The 20,765-nt window shown below is 45.0% G+C and overlaps 1 protein-coding gene across 1 annotated transcript in view; it reads left to right on the top strand.

The window, feature by feature from the left end:
- farp1 (FERM, RhoGEF (ARHGEF) and pleckstrin domain protein 1 (chondrocyte-derived)) overlaps positions 1-20,765 on the top strand; it is a 254,948-nt gene that overhangs the window by 159,105 nt on the left and 75,078 nt on the right. The window contains exon 14 of the mRNA XM_055636674.1: positions 20,416-20,603. Coding sequence (XP_055492649.1) covers positions 20,416-20,603 — 188 coding nt within the window. The remainder of the gene's footprint in view (positions 1-20,415; positions 20,604-20,765) is intronic.

The following is a 20,765-nucleotide window of genomic DNA, read 5'->3' as shown; positions in this document are numbered from 1 at the left end:
GAAATTTTGATTACTAAAGCATGTAATAAATGTCCTTTGGTTGCACATCACTGCACATGCCCTTAGTCTGGTGTATGTTAATGCATGTTGGGTCAAAACTGCTTATTAACTTTGAATAATGTTCTGAATGTATGCATGTGGTCATTTGTTTTCTTGCACAAGCAGATTTATAATTTTAAGTCTTACTTTCTGAATTGCTTGTTACTGTAAATTTTCTCCTTTTATTTTGCCAGCTGCTTAATTTGCTTGTTGGCAAAAGACTTGTGCATTAACTAAAAATCTTCACTGCTAATAATTCTCTCATATTTGCTGATGAAATTTTTTACACTATTAAAAAATTCTGGAACAAAGGATTGTTCTTTTGACATGGTTGATGATTAGTATCTGGCGAGGTAAATAGCAGCTTTGATTGGACCTTTCATTGGTAACTTGACTTATCACAGCACTACACAGCAGGTGAGAATTTGATATTTGACTTTAAGGCCAAGTGCACAATGTAATTTGTGGCTAACAATGATGACCAGGTGAATGATGAAGGGTGGCATGGTGGCGTAGTGGTAGAGTTGCTGCCTTACAGCACCAGAGACCAGGGTTTAATCCTGACTACGGGGTTTGTACGTTCTCCCCGAGACCACGTGGGTTTTCTCCGGGATCTCCGGTTTCCTCCCGCACTCCAAAAGGCGTACAGGTTTGTAGGTTAATTGGCTTGGTTTAATTTTCCCGAGTGCAAACTGTGTACGATAGTGTTCGTGTGCGGGGATCACTGGTCGGCGCAGGCCCGGTTTGCAATTATGCCAAGCTAATCCCATTTACCTGCGTTTGGCTTGCATCCCTCCAAACCCTACCTGTCATATGTACCAGGAGCAGAACAATGTAATCCTTACTTTCTGCAGCTTTACAGGCTCATTAACGTAACAGTACATTAAATAAATATACATTAACAATAATACAATAAATTATCAGTTATACTAGTGGGCGGCACAGTGGCACACCAGTAGTGTTGCTGCCTTACAGCGCCTGAGACTGAAGGGCCAGTTTCTGCACTGTATCTCTAAACTAAACGAAAACTAAACTAAAAAAGTTATTCTGCTTCCCCAAATCAATGGCAGCATCTTGCATATCACTCCCTACACAATGGGTAAAATGCCATTTCTTAGGAGAGTAAAACAAATGTTTGTTCTATCTGATTTCGATGGAGGAAGTGGGGAAAATAAGTTGTGTGGGAGATTCCACTTTGCAATCAAAGCTAGTTCATGAGACCACTCTGGCCCTGACTTCCATCTGCCGACAGGAGGCAATCTTCGTCCTCATGGGGCAGGAAGTTCAAGCTTTCTTTGAAGGAATTGGAGCACAAAGTGGCATTGTGATTATCACAGGATCTGTAGCCAGGACACGTGTTCAAATCCCACTATTGTGGCTGAAACATTTAAAATAAATATGGCTTTGAAAGGTTAGTCACCATGATGCTGACCACAAAGCTGCTGGATTGATGTAAAAACTAACTTGATTCATTGCCCTCAATTTGAGAAAGAAAGTCTGCTGTCCGTACCCATATGTCATTCCAGCCCCCATAATGTGGACAACCCTTATCCATTCTCCAAAAGGGCCCGATAAATCCAATATATGGATGGCCCGCACCCACGTTGAATAGAAGGTTACCAATGATCAGTCTTAATTGTAGGTGACCCAAAACTGGTACAGCTAGTAGAGCTGTTGCCTCACAGCTCCGGAGACTTGGTCTTGACCTCAGATGCTGCCTTTGCGGAGTTTGCATGTCCTCCCTGTGATTGCGTGGGTTTATCCCGAATGCTCCAGTTTCCTCTCACATCCCAAATACATGTGGGTCATTATGTTAATTTGATGTTGTAAATTGCCCCTAGTGTGCAGGTGAGTGATAGAATCAGGGGAGAGTTGATGGGAATGTGGGGAGAATAATATAGGATTCAGTAGAATTTTTTTTTAAATTTGATGTTAAGATTAGAATTGAATCATTTTTCACAATCCAATTATCTTCGACCATTTAACCGCTCTGCTTTCACCTGAAATTCCTTGGTTAAATATGGCTATTGCCAGAGCAGTTGGTCTCTTGAATAATTTAAAATACCTTAATCTTTCCATTTCCCTTTAATATCTTTTCATTGTAAATGGCTCATTGTAATCTCAATACAGTTTGTGATTACTGAATCAGGTTTAGTCTCCCATTACCACAATCCTGTAAGCTTTGCATTTGTCCTTTAAAGATAGCCTGTTTTAAACTAAAAATGTTGAAATCAGTTCAGTAAATATTATTAGAAAGCGCTGAGTGAATTGTGTATGTAGACACTGCACTATTTGTTACTGAGAGGCATTTTTTTGAAGGTGGTAGGAGGGCCTGGAGTCGGGGAAGAGCACTGGGATAAAGGATTTGTGTTTTAGAATTAATTTTCCCTTGGAAGGTTGTAAGTCCTTTGGAATTCTCCACTCAAGATGGTTGTGGACACTTTGTCACTGGGCATATTCCAGGATACGATCAGTAGGCTTTTGGGTTCTTCGGGATCATTTGGAAGATGCATGGACATGGTTTTCGTCCTAATGTCCAGTTGCATATGCCCCGCTGTGGTTTATTTTCTTGTATTCTAAATGTCCCATGCATTATTTGACATTCAGAGAAGTTCCAACCCGAAACATCGCCTGTTCTGAACTGAACCGATTCCTTTTCTCCTGCGATGCTGCCTGACCCGCTGAGTTACTCCTGCATTTAGCGTCTGTCTTCGGTATAAACCAGCATCTGCAATTCCTTCCTATACACTTTGCATTATTTGATGTTTGTTCCTCCTTGCCCTCCCCGTGCAACTGTTGCTAGGATTCCAGTAATTTATCCAGAAGTAATTCACAGGTAATCTTCATAAATATGGGGAGAATTTCGCTGACGAACTTTGAACAATCATAGGATATATTACTCTTGATGGACCATGAGGTGAGGTGCTAGATGTTGCCCCACTCACCAACTCCAACATTCATCATGGACAATTTGGAGGCTGGAGCATGTGGTTGAGTTTTTTCTGTTATTGCATAGCTGAGATATACCTTCCTGCATATGAGTATGTTCCGCATCCCTTTACCCTGTTCCTTCTATTGATTGGTTTTGAAATGTTCCATTGCTTTCTCCCCAGGGCCCTGGCAATATTTTTGGAAGAGGGGGGAAAACGTTCCAGATTTCTGTTCCCCATCACCCCTGCGTTGTCTGGCTTGAATTTTGTTGTCTTTCCCCGCCATTGCCAAACAAAATCGGCTAAAGATAGAGATTACATGGTTTCCTTTAATAACCAAATGCCTAAAATAGATCATCCCTTAATCATCTTTATTCAAGGGAATGGAGAAATATACAACTTGTCTTTGTAATTTACACTTTTGATTCCCTATCATACTCGTTAGGATTTCTTCTCCTTTGCTATTCGTTAATGGATGCACATCTGCTGTACACCTTGTTTTAATACCAGTTATAGTCTGGTTCCAACACTATTAGCAGCCACATTGTAAAATATGATGTTGGAAATGGCAGAATTGTAAATTTCATTGCTGCCTAATCACTGGACAAATGTCTGGTCTACAGAGGATGGGTGCAGTTGATTATCAGGAAGCAGGCGATTCATTTATCGAATTAATGCTTCAATTAACATGCGACGGCCTGTTCTTTCTTTTGCTGTATATGCTCTGAGCTGGTGACAGTACAGTCAATACGATTGTGTGGAATGAGTGTGTTAATTGGACCGGGCAGCTAATATTGAGTCTTTGGTCTGATCCGCCTCTGTTTACTGAGTGGGAAGCAATGGCAAAGTCTGTGTGATTTGTGAATTGTGTGGCTATAAGTTGGTCCCAAGCGCAGTCCGTAAATGAATCTGTTTACGTTTTCTTTTACAAACTGCTGACTTATAATTCCTCCTGCATGATGCTCACCACATCAATCTAATTTAACTATCTTGTTACGAGGGATTTCAGCTTTTTAATAACATCACGTGGAAATATAAAAATGACTAAAGGTTCCATTTTTAATCTAGACATCTCAAATTCCAGCTTCCCACAGGTCATTTCCCACAGGGATGCAGAAAGGGTCTATTAAAGCCGATTTATTTCAAAACAATTGGGGAAAGTTAGACAAGGTCAGCCAATCTAAGACTCAATGAAATAACGACACAGCCTGATTATGAAGACATCTCTTGGGCATGAAGAAAATCACTCGCTGGGAAGCTAATTATAAAGTTAATCCCAATAACCAGAAAAGGAATCCTTATTTAAAGAAAATAGAATGTTTTAATGCAGTGGTAGGTGTTGTACGACCCTGGATAATTCATTACGGGTAAATTAAAATCAAAAGACTGGATGCTAGAAATCTGAAATAAATACAGAAAAATGCTGGGAACACTCAGCAGGTCAGGCTGCATCGTTGGAGAGAGAAGCGGCTAATGTTTCCGGTCCAGCACCCCCCATCAAAACCAATGAATAATGTGGCGACATCAAACTGAATCATGAATTGTTTATCTCCCCACAGATACTGGAAATCTGAAATAAAAGCAGAAAATGTTGAAAATATTCAGCAGGTCAGACCACGCCTCTGGGGAGAGAAACAACGTCAACATTTCAGATCAGAGTCCCTTCATCAGGACATCAGCAGGTTCTCCATCAATATATCAGAAGGGTCTTCAACATGAAATGTTGACTCTGTTTCTCTTCCCGCAGATGCTGCCTGACCTGCTGAGCGATTCCAGCATTTTCTGTTTTGAATTCAATTAGGGTAACTTGCTGCTAATGTATTACAGAGCACAGTTCGATGGCAAGTGTGTCACAGGGAAATCCTGGAGTGCAAAGGATCCTGACAAGTCTAAGCAGCTGGATTCTTGACCCAACTACATAGAAACATAAAAAATAGGTGCAGGAGTAGGCCATTCGGCCCTTCGAGCCTGCACTGCCATTCAATATGATCATGGCTGATCATCCGACTCAGTATCCTGTACCTGCCTTCTCTCCATACCCCAACTAGGCAGACTAGGGGTACTCAGCCGCTCAAGCCTGCCCCACCTACAGTACATTGGTCTCGACTCCTATGTTGCAGTTCCCCATAGCCCTCAATTTCTCGATCCAAACATTCATCTTCAACTTAACTATATCTAATGATCCCAGCCTCTACCAACATCAAGGATGGAGAATTCCCGAGATTCACTACTCTCTTAGAGAAGAAATTCCTACACACTTAAATAACCAGCCCTACTTTTCAGCTATGTTCCCTTGTCTGTGACTCTCCCATGAAAGACAACATCTCAACAAATACCTCAAGCCTCTCAGACTCTTAAATGTTTGAATAAGTTCATCCCTCATTCAACGATTCGATGATCCTTTTCAATGATTCAGCGATTCAATTAATCATTTATTCTAAACTCCAAGGAATACATATAAAATATTTATATAAAGAAACATATAAAATCCTTAAGAGATTGGACAGGTTAGATGCAGGAAAAATGGTCCCGATGTTGGGGGAGTCCAGAACCAGGGGTCACAGTATGAATAAGGGGTAGGTCATTTAGGACTGAGATGAGGAAAAACGTTTTCATCCAGAGAGTTGTGAATCTGTGGAATTCTCCGCCACAGAAGGCAGTGGAGGGTAATTCTCTGGATTGTTTCAAGAGAGAGTTAGATTTAGCTCGTAGGGCTAATGGAATTAAGGGATATGGGGAAAAAGCGGGAATGGGGTACTGATTTTGGATGATCAGCCATGATCATATTGAATGGCAGTGCTTGGCTTGAAGGGCCGAATGGCCTACTCCTGCACCTAGTTTAATCTTAAATACAGACCCAGAGACTTCTAGTTTCAGACTTGTGGGTTCAACTTCTGTTCTGGAGAATCGGACAGGAAATCTAGGCTAACACCCACACTGTTGTTGCATAGTTGGTAACATTGTTTTTCTCAGGGGGGCATGAAAGATTCCATGCTATTATTTTACAGCAGAAGGTTGCCCCCACCCCGATCATCATTTGGTGTTCCTGGGATCGCTGGTAATGGCAGTGAGGACATATGGACATCTCTCCAGTACACAACAGAGGAGTTAGAAAGGCCAATAGTATGTCGGTCATTAGTGCAAAATAGTTGCAGCACAGAAGAAAGGTCTTGTTCTACAATAACATGGGGGCCTTGCTGAGATCACATCTGTATTTGTACAATTTTCATGTTGATTCCTGAGAAAGGATACATTTGCATTTGGTGTCGCACAGTAAAGATTGATTCCTGGGATAGAATGCCTATTTTATGTGGCATGATTAGTCCTGGAGTTCAGTAGATTTAAGTCAACGAGGAGTACAAAATTCTCAAAGTATTCACCAGGATAGAAATGGCAGGCATGCTTCCCGTCTGATGAGTGAAAAACTATGATTCAGTCTGAAGAAGGGTTTCGGCCCGAAACGGCGCCTATTTTCTTCGCTCCATAGATGCTGCTGCACCCGCTGAGGTTCTCCAGCAATTTTGTGTACCTTCGATCTTCCAGCATCAGAATAAGGAGTACCATTTTAGTTCTGATATGAGAAGAAATCTCTTAGAGTGGTGAATCCATTGACTTCTATACCCAAATAACTTCTTCAGAATGCTTTTTTATAAAGTATGTGTAAATGATTTCAGTTGGGCAGGAGCAGGCAGAAAGAATGGGTCAGCCAGGGCAGTTCTGCTTGTGGATTTTGTGGAGAAGGTAGAACAGGGTCGTGCGGGGCTGGGAAACAATAAAGCTGTACACTGTGGAAGTCTGAAGAAGGGTCCTGACCTAAAACATCACCTCCTTTTTCTCCAGAGATGCTGCTCGAAGAGCTGAATTCCTCCAGCACTTTGTATCTATCTTCTGTATAAACCAGCATCTGCAGTTCCTTTCTTTTGTCAGTGCTTTTGTCCAAGTCATTTACATAAGTTGTAAAAATACGAGGCCTCAATACCAATCCCCAACGCGAACATGTATTGCATCTTGTCAACCAGAAGACCTCTTTCCGTTGAATCTGTTTCCTGTTAGCCAGCCAAATATTATGTCCACATCTAGAAGGGCCCTCCTCAGCCATGAGCTTTAATTTTCACTCTGATCTTTGGCAGAACACTTTATTATATCCCCTCTGGAAATCTAGGTATACCACGTTCACTGGTTCTCCTTCATTTAGAGGACATCTCTTCTTTAAAGAACTCCAATCATATTTCCCCTTTCACAAAACCCACTTTGCCTGATTACTTTGAATTTTTTCTAAGTGTTGGGCTATAATGTCTTTCAGAAGAGCTTTTAACCCTTTCACAATGACAGATGGCAAACTGACCTGCAGTTTCCTTCTTTCTATAGAAACATAGAAAACAGGTGCAGGAGGAGGCCATTCGGCCCTTCGAGCCAGCACCGCCATTCATTGTGATCATGGCTGATCGTCCCCTATCAAATAACCTGTGCCTGCTTTCTCCCCATATCCCTTGACTCCACTAGCCCGTAGAGGTCTGTCTAACTCTCTCTTAAATCCATCCAGTGATTTAGCCTCCACTGCCCTCTGTGGCAGGGAATTCCATAAATTCATAACCCTGGGTGAAAACGTTTTTTCTCACCTCAGTCTTAAATGACCTCCCCTTTATTCTATCTATGTCCATTTTTGAACAAAGGAGTTGCATTTACATTTTTCTTATCCAATGGAACCTTCCCCGTTTTAGGAGTTTGGAAAATTAACTATTCCACTAGCCACTTCTTTGAGGACTGTAGGATGGTACATCAGGACCTTGGGATAGTAAGGGTCCTTGGCCATAGAGGATCTTCTCCCTGGTGTCCACTTTGTCTGGTCACTTCCTTCGCATTGGCTGTAGCAATTTACTCTGTTCAATTTAAGGGCCTAAATTTAATTACAGCAACCAGTCTTTAGAAGTACTTCATTCTTCATCGCTATAACTGTGATGAGCCATCCTGAGCCCAAGGGAGTTGCTATTTATGTAACACATTGCATTTAGTTGAACTCCCAGGTGGTTAGACATGGATCAACCTTGTGTTTTAAGCAAGCTTTTGGGAATAGTTTAGAGTTACAGCGCTGAAACAGGCCCTTCGGCCTACCGAGTCTGCACCGACCAGCGAGCCCTGCACACTAACGCTATCCCACACACTAACACTATCCCGCACAAAATTTACAATGTTAACCAAGCCAATAGTCTACGAACCTGTACGTCTTTGGAGTGTAGGAGGAAAAACCCACGCGGGTTACGGGGAGAACGTACAAACTCCATACAGAGAGCACCTGTAGTCGGGATCGAAGCTGGGTCTATGGCGATGTACCACTGCACCACTGTGCCTCCCTAATAATACCCACTCTTTTCCTCGAGTGGTTCAGGAGCTTCCAGCTACTCCACGTTGCTAAGATGGAACAAGGGACTTTTTGCTGATGAAACAGAACTGTATAGCACAGGAACAGGCCCTTCAGTCCACAATGTCCAGATCTAACATGATGGCAAGTTAAACTAATTCCTTCTGCCTGCATGTGATTCATATCCCTACATTCCATGCATAACCGCATGCCTCTCTAAAAACCTCTCAAATGCCACTGTTGTACCTGCCCCGCCAACGCCCCTTGCAGGGTGTTCAGGCACACGCTACTACCCGTGCATTAAAACTTGCCCCGAACATCTCCTTTATTAACCTTTGCCCTTTTAACCTTAAAACTAGTCTTTGACATTTCCTCCCTGGGGAAAAGGTTCTACTTTATCCATCTCTCGCACCGTTTTACATACTTCTATCAGGTCTCCTTTCAACCTGTCATTGCAGAGTCTTCCATCAACTCTGTCATTCCAGAGAAAACAATCCCAAGTTTGGCCAAGCACTCCTTGCAGCTAATAGATTTTAATCCAAGCAGCATCCTGATACACCGGTGATCACAAGTGAATAGCCTCAAAGGACATTTCTGCTTGTCTCCTCGTTACAGCTTTGATGTCTTCCCCTGACACAGCAGACGGGACTTGCTTAAGGTGGCACCTCCAAAGGTGCAGAGGAAATTCACCCAAATGTTCTGTCCTCCAGGGTGTTGGGCCACTCTCACCCCACCCTTAGTCTTGCCCCTATGGCACTATGTTCTCCCACACTCTGGGTATCATTTTGCCTCTCAATGATTCAATGATACTGTGTTGGCATATGGACCTAGGGACAGTGAAATGCTTTGTTTTGCATACAACCTAGTAAAGGAGATGAAGAAGTCTGAAGTCCAAGTCGGAAGAAGGGTTTCGGCCCGAAACGTTGCCTATCTCCTTCGCTCCATAGATGCTGCTGCACCCGCTGAGTTTCTCCAGCATTTTTGTGTACCTTCGATTTTCCAGCATCTGCAGTTTCCTTCTTAAACACTTAGTAAAGTCATATAGCACCCCTCACCTAGGCAGCAGACAAGTGTCGCCACATTTCTGGCGCCGACAATGTCATAAAAGTCCATCGGACAGCCCTATCTTGTGTCTGCCGCCGCATGTGGAACTCATTGCCACAGAGGGCTGTTGAGGCCAAGTCAGTGGATATTTTTAAGGCAGATATGGACAAATCCTTGATTAGAACGTGTGTCAAGGGTTATGGGGAGAAGGCAGGAAAATGGCATTAGGAGGCAGAGATCAGCCATGATTGAATTTATGATGGAGTAGACTAAATGGGCCGAATGGCCTGATTCCACTATACCTTATGTGGCAGCAGGATCCCCCCCCTCCCCTCGGGTCTCCTATCATTTTCACGGCCCCCTGCCGGCTGGGTAGCTCGCGGCGGCCTTCATCACTCTCAATTTCGTTGGTCTCGTCGACGCCGGTGGCATGGGGTGGGTCCTCCATCCTCAGCAGGCAAGTCTTCAGTCCACATCGGGTGGTCCGGTCCTGCTGGAGAGCTTGGCCCCGCTCACCTCTCACTCCCATCCTCCCTCCACCCCTTGGGCATCACTGCACAGAGGGTCACATCATACCCCAGACCCCATCACAGTCCCTCTCCCTGCCAAGTTTTTGCTTGCCCACTGTCGTAACACCAGCAGAATAGCCAGCACTTAGAGTCATAGAGTGATACAGTGTGGAAACAGGCCCTTCGACCCAACTTGCCCACACGGGCCAACAATGTCCCAGCTACACTAATCCCACCTGCCTGGGCTTGGTCCACTACCCTCCAAACCTGTCCTATCCATGTACCTGTCACAAGGCCTGAACCCGATTCACAGCACCGGGAGCCGACCACCGAACAGTTGTAGCCCAGCAAACCTCCGTTCCAATGGCTTCAGAGAATGAGCAAGATGGTCACAATCTCCATCCTGGCATAGAAAATGGTACCTGGATTTTTATGGTGTGGGAAGGAACTGCAGATGCTGGTTTATCCCGACGACAGACACAAAATGCTGGAGAAACTCATCGGGTCAGGCAGCATCTCTGGAGAGAAGAAATGGGTGACGTTTCGTGTTGAGACCCTTCAGACTGAAAGTCCTGGGAAACGAGATATGGACAATGATATGGAGAGATATAGAACAATGAACGAAAGATATGCAAAAAAGTAACCATGATAAAGGAAACAGTGAAAACGAGAAGCTGGTGCAACTTGGGTGAGGGAGGAAGCATCTCTGGAGAAAAAGAATAGGTGACATTTTGGGTCAGAACCCTTCTTCAGACTCAAACCTCAGACTGAATCTGAAGGGTTCTGACTCAAAATGTCATATTCTTTTTCTCCAGAAATGTTGCCTGACCTGAGTCCCATGTGAATGTAATGGCCATGGTTGGCAGGGCAGACTGGGCTTTATTGCTTTGGTCATGTAGTGAAGCCAGCAGGCAGAAGAGCGGGCTCCCATTTGCATGGGAAGCATACAAAGAGGCATAGGTTTATTATTGTCACAGGTCCAATGAAAAGGTTTGTTTTGCAAGCTACCCCATCAAATCAGGAAATACCCAATCAGGCCAAACTCAAGTACAATGGCTAGAGCAAAAGGACAGAGTGCAGAAGATGGTTCTCAGCATTATTAACATTTCCAGAGACAAAGACCAAAGTCAAAGGAGTAAACGGGTCCTTTTCAGAATGGCAGGCAGTGACTAGTGGGGTACCGCAAGGCTCAGTGCTGGGACCCCAGCTATTTACATTATATATTAATGATCTGGATGAGGGAATTGAAGGCAATATCTCCAAGTTTGCGGATGACACTAAGCTGGGGGGCAGTGTTAGCTGTGAGGAGGATGCTAGGAGACTGCAAGGTGGCTTGGATAGGCTGGGTGAGTGGGCAAATGTTTGGCAGATGCAGTATAATGTGGATAAATGTGAGGTTATCCATTTTGGTGGCAAAAACAGGAAAGCAGACTATTATCTAAATGGTGGCCGACTAGGAAAAGGGGAGATGCAGCGAGACCTGGGTGTCATGGTACACCAGTCATTAAAAGTAGGCATGCAGGTGCAGCAGGCAGTGAAGAAAGCTAATGGTATGTTAGCTTTCATAGCAAAATGATTTGAGTATAGGAGCAGGGAGGTTCTACTGCAGTTGTACAGGGTCTTGGTGAGACCACACCTGGAGTATTGCGTACAGTTTTGGTCTCCAAATCTGAGGAAGGACATTATTGCCATAGAGGGAGTGCAGAGAAGTTTTACCAGACTGATTCCTGGGATGTCAGGACTGTCTTATGAAGAAAGACTGGATAGACTTGGTTTATACTCTCTAGAATTTAGGAGATTGAGAGGGGATCTTATAGAAACTTACAAAATTCTTAAGGGGTTGGACAGGCTAGATGCAGGAACATTGCTCCCGATGTTGGGGAAGTCCAGGACAAGGGGTCACAGCTTAAGGATAAGGGGGAAATCCTTTAAAACCGAGATGAGAAGAACTTTTTTCACGCAGAGTGGTGAATCTCTGGAACTCTCTGCAACAGAGGGTAGTCGAGGCCAGTCCATTGGCTATATTTATGAGGGAGTTAGATGTGGCCCTTGTGGCTAAGGGGATCAGAGGGTATGGAGAGAAGGCAGGTACGGGATACTGAGTTGGATGATCAGCCATGATCATATTGAATGGCGGTGCAGGCTCGAAGGGCCGAATGGCCTACTCCTGCACCTAATTTCTATGTTTCTATGTCTGCAATGAGTCACATGAGAATTGGACTCTACCTTAGCTTGTGGACTGTTCAGAAGCCTGATAATCAAGGGGACGAAGCTGTACATGACCCTACCCATGCAGTGATGTAAATAGACACAAAATTCTAGAGTAACTCAGCAGGTCAGGCAGCATCTCTGGAGAAAAGGAATAGGCGGCGTTTCGGGTCGAGGCCCTTCTTCAGACTTCTCGACCCGAAACGTCACCTATTCCTTTTCTCCAGAGATGCTACCTGACTTGCTGAGTTACTCCAGATTTTTGTGTCTATCTTTGGAATAAATCAGCATCTGCAGTTCCTTCCAGCACAAGCAGAGATGAAGCATGCAAGCCTCTGAACAAGCAACTCCCCATACTATTTGCAGCAACAGTGAGAAGGTCCCTTAGTTATATCGGTCCTTTGAATAACAATACTGTTGTGAGACCAATAATAGTGAATGAGATTTTCTACTTAAGCTGGCAGTGGTCCCAGATCATATGTGCACAACTCCCCTATGAGCAATGAAATGAAAGAAACATATCCTTTACAAATGATTCAATAATTGTTTGGAAAGTTCCCATCTGCAGCACATATTGAGTGTGTTGCGTTACAGCTGCACTGACCTCCATAAAGCTTCTGTTCATTTTGGCATTACTTAGTGCTTGCAAACTGCTTGGAATAGAATTTGGACCCAGACATAGATGGGATTAAGTGGCGCAGAAGCCAATGATTGAAAGTTGTACATTTAAGTAGTGTCTGCATCCATGGAAGGTCTCACAAAGTGATTTACAGCCACTGAGGTACCTTTGACTTGTTATTAGGACTGTGCTGTCTACTGGTTGGTGTCCCTGCTTCACAACTCGAGAGACCCAGGTTCAATAGTGTTCTCTGTGCAGAATCTCTCCATGACTGCATGGGTTTCACCCTTGCTGCTCCAGCCTCCTCCCACATCCCAGAGATATGTTGGTAGGTTAAAGGTCCTACCGTGGTTACGACTGCCTGTTTTATGGACACACCCCATAAATGGACAGGACACCCATTTAAGGACAGGAGACCAGCAGGATGGGTGGCAATGGATTTGCCGGCTGCTGCAGGGCTGCAGGTATCTTCTGCCAGGCGGGGACAGGGCATTTCCGCCTGCCTTCTCTCTCCAACTCAACCCTCCTAACCGCACAGCAGCCGAGGTGTGAGTCAGGCTGCCCTGAGCTGGGAGCGCTGAGCAGACTCACTCACTGTCGGGAAGGCTGGTTGGCGGCCGCTCTTCCCGTACCTGCTCGCTCTCCCGTCACAGCTGTTTTCGGTGATCCTCGCCTACGTGATATGTTTTTTTTGTTTTTTTCATTTCCATCTTACGGCCTGTTTGGATTACCAACAAATCTCAGAACGGAGCCCTGTCCTGATCTGGGTCCAGCCTATAACTGGCAGCTGTAAATTGCCCCTTGTGTGAAAAAAAAGAATTGAAAGTGGTTAGACACAAAGTGTTGGAGCAACTCAGCACGGTGGCGCAGTGGTAGAGTTGCTGCCTTGCCGCGCCAGAGACCCGGGATTGATCCTGACTATGGGTGCTATCGGTACAGAGTTTGTACGTTCTCCCCGTGACCTGCGTGGGTTTTCTCCGGGATCTCCGGTTTCCTCCTACACTCCAAAGGCGTACAGGGTTGTAAGTTAAGTGGCTTTGGTATAATTGTAAATTGTCCCTAGCGTGTGTAGGATAGCGTGAGTGTGCGGGAATCGCTGATCGGCGCAGACATGGTTTACAATTATACCAAGCGGGTCCCAATTGCCTGCATTTGTCTTGCATCCCTCCAAATCCTTCCTGTCACATGTACCAGGAGCAGAACAATGACATTTGTACTTTCTGTACCTTTACAGACTAATTAACGTAACAATACATTAAATAAATATACATTAACAATAATACAATAAATTATCAGTTATACTAGTGGGTGGCACAGTGGCGCAGCAGTAGTATTGCTGCCTTACAGCACCAGAGACCCAGTTCAATCCTGACTACGGATGCTCTCTGTATGAAGTTTGTACATTCTCCATGGGTTTTCTCTGGGTGCTCCAGTTTCCTCCACTCTCCAAAGATCCACAGGATTGTATATTAATTGGCTTTGGAAAAAGTTGTACAATTTCCCTAGTGTGGGATAGTGCTAGTGTACGGGGTGATAGTGCACGGGGTAATCGCTGGTCAGCACACAATCCGTGGGCCGAAGGGCCTGTATCTGCCCTGTATCTTTAAAGTCTAAAGTCTACTAGATAGCCAGGTGACAATAATGCAAGTCAAACATTAAATTAGATGCGTAGGACTAGGAAGGAACTGCAGATGCTGGTTCAAACCGAAGATAGACACAAAAAGCTGGAGTAACTCAGCGGGTCAGGCAGCACCTCTGGAGAGAAGAAATGGGTGGCATTTCGTGTTGAGACCCTTCAGACTGAAAGTCATGGGATAGGGAAACGAGATATGGACAATGATGTAGAGAGATATAGAACAATGAACGAAAGATATGCAAAAAGTAACGGTGATAAAGGAAACAGGCCATTGTTGGGTGAAAACGAGAAGCTGGTGCAACTTGGGTGTGGGAGGGATGGAGAGAGAGGGAATGCCGGGCTTACTTGATGTTAGAGAAATCAATATTCATACCACTGGCTGTAAGCTGCCCTAGCGAAATAATGAAATTAGTTGCGATGACCCTCACCAATGTGTCCCTGAGTGACATTCCTTTAATGGTGTGAGGTTACACCGCAACTTGGTTCTCTTGCCTCTGAGTGGCACCGTGACGCAGCGGTAGCGCCAGAGACCCTGGTTCGATCCTGGCCTTGGGTGCCATCTGTGTGGAGTTTGCATGTTCTCCCTGTGACCATGTGGGTTTCCTCTGGGTGCACCGGTTTCCTCCTACTTCCCGAAGTTTGTGGGCTAATTGGCCTCTGTGAATTGCCCCCAGTGTGTAGGGGGGAGTGGATGAGAGTGGGATAATACAGAACCAATGTGTACAGTATTGGCTTGGACTCGCTGGGCTGAAGAGCTGGTTTCCACGCTGTATCTCGAAACTCTCAAACAAGTGGCTTTTATTCCAGAGCCTAGAATACAAACACTGTGTTGATACTCCCAGTGGCATGCTAAAAGAAAGCACTATTATTAATAGGTGCAGTATTTCACAGGTTTATAACCAAGGCCTAGTTTGCTCTCTCATCTGGATGCAGACGGTCATACAGTCGTGCAGCATAGAAACAGGCCCTTCCACTCACTGATCCCATACTAGTGCCATGGCCTTCTGTGTTGGCAGAACTGTTTTAACGGAGAGCTGGGTGGGTGTTTGATTACCTTGGAGCCGATATTCTCTCCACCACCAAAAGAGAAAACAACAATCACAATCACATTGTTTAAGAAGGAACTGCAGATGCTGGAGAATCGAAGGTCTGAAGAAGGGTTTCGGCCCGAAACGTTGCCTATTTCCTTCGCTCCATAGATGCTGCTGCACCCGCTGAGTTTCTCCAGCTTTTTTGTGTAACTATCACAATCACATTGTTGTGGTGGATCTTCTTGTGTACAATTTGACTGCTTTGCTTCTATATACAGAGACTATACTTGAAATGCACTTCATTAGCTGTAACATTCTGATGGTCTGAAAGGCACTATAGCAATGAAAGTCCTTTTTCTAATGGCCAAGGAACAGTTTCCATCCCTCCCCCACTATCTACCCTCATAAATGCATTGAACTTTGTTTGTTCCTTCTCTTCATTTCCTTCTCTTTTGTTGGGTTAAAGCCATCCTGATTTACACCAATTTTTGGCCATTTCTGCCAGCCACTTATCTTAAGCTAATTAAATTCAGCGCTTCTGCCAAATTAGCTCTTTCACTGAGCTGGGTTCTATGAAACAATTCCGGGAGTGTAATCCGGCCCATTTTTAGATTTTTATTTTGAGTTGGCTTGATCTGTCCTCTGATGTTACAGTGGGTGGGCAACTCCCCGTTTAATGTTTGGCCTGGATATTTTATACATGAAATGTTCAGCTTCATTACAGCTTGCACCAAACTTGGCAACGTCACCCTCGCACAAAGATCCTTGGGGTTTTCCAGCTGTCGTCTGTCTGGGTTTGTTCCGGTGCATTTGTCAAGAGGCTTTAAAGAATTGTTCTGTTTTCTGAAGAAGCATGATCAAGCTCCTCTTTATTTTCTGTGATGAATGATGTCCATCACTATGTATAGTGATGCCACGTCAGCATCTCCCATCAGAGTATGTACAAATGCGTACTAAGAAACATAGAACTATAGAAACACAGAAAATAGGTGCAGGAGTAGGCCATTCGGCCCTTCGAGCCTGCACCGCCATTCAATATGATCATGGCTGATCATCCAACTCAGTATCCTGTACCTGCCTTCTCCCCATACCCCCTGATCCATTTAGCCACAAGGGCCACATCTAACCCCCTCTTAAATATAGCCAATGAACTGGCCTCAACTACCTTCTGTGGCAGAGAATTCCAGAGATTCACCACTCTCTGTGTGAAAAATGTTTTCCTCATCTCAGTCCTAAAAGATTTCCCCATTATCCTTAAACTGTGACCCCTTGCTCTGGACTTCCCCAACATCGGGAACAATCTTCCTGCATCTAGCCTGTCCAACCCCTTAAGAATTTTGTAAGTTTCTATAAGATCCCCCTTCAATCTTCTAAATTCTAGAGATGGTAACACCTTCATAAACATGCTAAAGACTCAAACTATCTCACTCGAGTATAATCTGCATGTACACCTTCCCACTAGTCATATAGCACAGAAACAGACCTTTCAGCCCACCTTCCCTAATGCGACCAAATTGGTATTTTGGGCTAGTCCCATTTGCCTGCATTTGGACCAGATCCCAAACTCTTCCTATCCATATATATGTACAAATGTCTTTCACAAATTATAATTGCATCCACCTCTAAATCTTCCACTGGCAGCTGATTCCATTCCAATCTGTTGCGTCTACATCAAGACTGAAGAGATTACAGATACAGAACTCAGAACATCGACTTGCATCTCTTGCCTCCATGGATGCTGCTTTACCCTGCTGTGTTCTTCCAGCATTCTGTTTCTCCTTCCTCTGCTCATATCTGGTTCTCAACCGTTGAATTTTAAAATATTTCATCTCAATATCTGAAAAACCTCCAGCCAGTGTATGTACTAGTTCCGACGATGGATCAGTCCCTTTCTCCACAGATGTTGTTTGGCCTGCAGAGTGTTAGCAGCATTTCCTGTTTTTGCTTCAGATTTCCAGCAGCTCTAGTTTGTTTAATTTTGATTTCCAGTGTACTAGATATTGAGGTGTACTAGAAACATAGAACGGGACAGAACAGGAACGGGCCATTTGCCCACAATGTTTGTGGCAAACATGATGCCAAGTTAAACTGATCTCTTCTGCCTGTGATCCATATCACTCTATTCTCTGTACTTCCTTGTGCAGATCTAAAAGCCTCTTGAATGCCACTATTGTATCTGCCTCCACCGCCACCCCAGGCAATGCGTTCTACGTCCCACCACTCTCTGTGTGAAACCCTTTTTCTGCACATCCCCATTCAACTTTCCCCCTCTTACACTAACTTTACCTCTCCCGTCTTCTCTCAAGTTGCCAAGGAACCCGAGTTCCTACCTGAGCTCTGATCTAACGGGTACGACTTTATATTGTACCTGCTGTCCTTCTCTGCACATTGCCTTTGTTGATATATTGCACACGTTTCTCAAAATTGAGAAATAACCTGAGTGTGGCTATTGTGTCCCATACACTCATCGTTCTTTTCAATGAGAGCATTGGTAATATGGAGGCAACACACTTGTCTTAATGGATGTAACCTCTTGTTGACAACAGTGTTGACAATATGGCCACATAGTTCAGTTTAGTTTAGTTAACTGTCACATGTACCGAGGTACCGTGACAATCTTTTTGTTCCATTCTAACCAGTCAGCAGAAAGACTGGTTAGAATCCATGATTACAATCGACCAGCCCACAGTGTTTGACGAGACCAAGCTGAGCAGCTTGAAATGTGAATCAAATAATGAAATACATCTGGAAAACAAATTTTGGATCAGTAGACTAGCAGATTATGGCTAAAATTAAAAGTAAAACTAAAATTAAACCCAGCTGGTTTACTAATGGCTCTCAGGGAGAAAATCAGCTGCTTTCAACTGGGCTAGCTGAGCTGCTTCCAAACTCAGCTTTTACAGATTCTACCACTCACTTACACACTGGGGACAGCGGCCAATTAAACTAGCAACCCGCACGTCTTTGGGAAGAGGGAGGAAACCGGAGAACCCTTATGGAACCCACGCTATGTTTTTCTACCAAGAGTCCCAGAAATCCCTCATGGGAATGTCTAAGATATGGTGATGTGTTAGGGAGTAGGTCAGAGAAAGGGATAACATGGAACTAGTGTAAATGGGTGATCAATGGTCGGCTTGCACGAATTGGGCCAAAGGGCCTGTTTCCATGCTGTCTCTTTCAATCAAGCAATCACCATTTGCACCCTTTTGTATTGTCCACATCACCTCAGACCTTGGTTACAATCTCCACCCTTCCCTCCCCTCCTGACCCATCTGCAAGTCAAAGCCTTCTTTTTTGGATCCACCTATTACTCACCAGCTCAGGCCACACCACTTCCTCTCACCTCTCTCTACTAGTTTTCTCCACTCTGTATCAGTCTCAAGAAGTATCCTGACCCAAACCATCGACTGTTCATTTCCCTGCACAGATGCCACCTGACCCGCTGAGTTCATCCAGCAGATTGCTTTTGCTCCGTTGAGTATATCCTAGATCACTCACTCTTAACTTGCAAGGGAACCACTTCATCCAAACTCACTCTGTTTAACTTTCTCTGAACTGTTTCCAATGTAAGCACATTATTTTTCATTTTAGAGATACAGCATGGAAACCGGCCCTTCAGCACCGCCAAATCCGCGCCGACCAGCGATCCCTGTACACTAACACGATCCTACACACTAGGGACAATTAACAATTTTATCAACGTCAATTAACCTGCAAACCCGCTCATCTTTGGAGTGTGGGAGGAAAACCGAAGCACTCGGAGAAAACCCACACTGTGATGGGGTTTTTACAGCACCCGCAGTCAGAATTGAACCCGTGTCTCTGGCACTGTAAGGCAGCAGCACTACCGCTGTGCCACCATGTCGCTCCTATATTACATCCCTTCGTAAATATCACTCAGGCTGTGTGGAGCGTTTTCGTTTAAATTGTAAAGATATTTTTTGATAATTACTTATTTTAGTTCAAGTGTTTTTGTTTCTGAAAGTCAGCGAGGAATTAAACGGGATTGTGGGCTTTGGTGGGTGTCAAAGATGGCTGTGCGATTTTGGTGTCATTGAAGGGTTTCCAGGTAACGGGTAGATGAAGCTATCCCATTGCGATTGGAGGCCCGCCGACCACATGACCTGTCGGCATGGCGACTGGAGATCGGGTGCATCGGGCCGGAGATGGTTCGCTCGGGCGATGAGTGTCACCCAGCCCAATACGGTCCAAGCCTGAATGTGTGGGGTAGCAGGGCGAAGGCTGCCAATAGAACCAACAAGCTCCTCAGGAAGGCTGGCTTCGTCCTGGGGAGTAGAGTTGGATTCATTGGAGGTGGTCTTGGAGGGGAAGATGCACCTCAAACTGCAGAGCATCTTGGACTGTACAGCTCACTCCCTCCATGACACACTGAGGAGCACCTTCAGCAACAGGCTAGCTCCACCGGGATGCAGCACAGAACGCCGCAGGGGATCCTTTTTCCCTGTGGCTATTAAACTATACAACGCCTCCCCCTTTTTTCGTGGGGTAGAGACTCCCCCCCTCCTTTTCCCCTCCCCCCCCCCCCCCCCCCCCCCCCCCCCCCCCCCCCCCCCCCCCCCCCCCCTCCTTAATCACTGCACATCCCCAATCTTGGAGTTTCCACTCGTTACTTTAATTTCATGTACCCTGTTGCGTTTTATGACTGTTGGCAGACCAATTTCCCTCCTGGGATAAATAAAGTTCTTGTCGTATCATATTGGGTCACAGGGAAAATGTGCAAACTCCACACAGACAGCACCCGGGTCACTGGCACTGAGGATGCAGCTCTTCCAGCTTTGAGATTTGATAAAAGAATATGTGGATTGAAATGGTGAACCAGAGGCAGGGACGGTGGTTAGAAGGGAACAGAAATAGGAGGGAAGGAAAGTGGGAATAAGAATAGTCGGGTGATGAGTTGGGTGGGGGAGGGGCAAGGGACAGGGTTACTGGGTCAGGGGAGTGGAAAAGAAGAGCTTGATCCAGGGGGATGAGGGGAAAGTTGGGTGGATGTGTGACGTGACTTCCTGTGCCTTTTTGCAGTGTCCCCGGCATACAGCCCACATGCATCCGACCTCTCGCTGAACTCGCAGGCGGGTCCCGGCCTCCTCAACCTGTCCCTGTCTCCCAGCCTGAGCCCCGATGGCAAATCACACTCGCCACTCATCACACCCCTGCTGACCGACGCCACTTGTGTCAAGACGGACGATGAGGAGGAGATGAGGAGGAAGGTAGGCTTCTGGTTATCTCAGCAGCTGGAGGGAAAAGGGGAAGTACAATGGGATCTGGGGGTCCTTGTTCATCAGTCAATGAATGTAAGCATGCAGGTACAACAGGCAGTGAAGAAAGCGAATGGCATGTTGGCCTTCATAACAAGAGGAGTTGAGTATAGG

This window comes from Leucoraja erinacea, chromosome 6, assembly GCF_028641065.1.
Source record: "Leucoraja erinacea ecotype New England chromosome 6, Leri_hhj_1, whole genome shotgun sequence".
In the NCBI taxonomy this organism is placed as follows: Eukaryota; Metazoa; Chordata; class Chondrichthyes; order Rajiformes; family Rajidae; genus Leucoraja; species Leucoraja erinaceus.
Note: the sequence above shows the minus strand (reverse complement) of the source record. Positions and strands in the feature narration are given on the sequence as shown.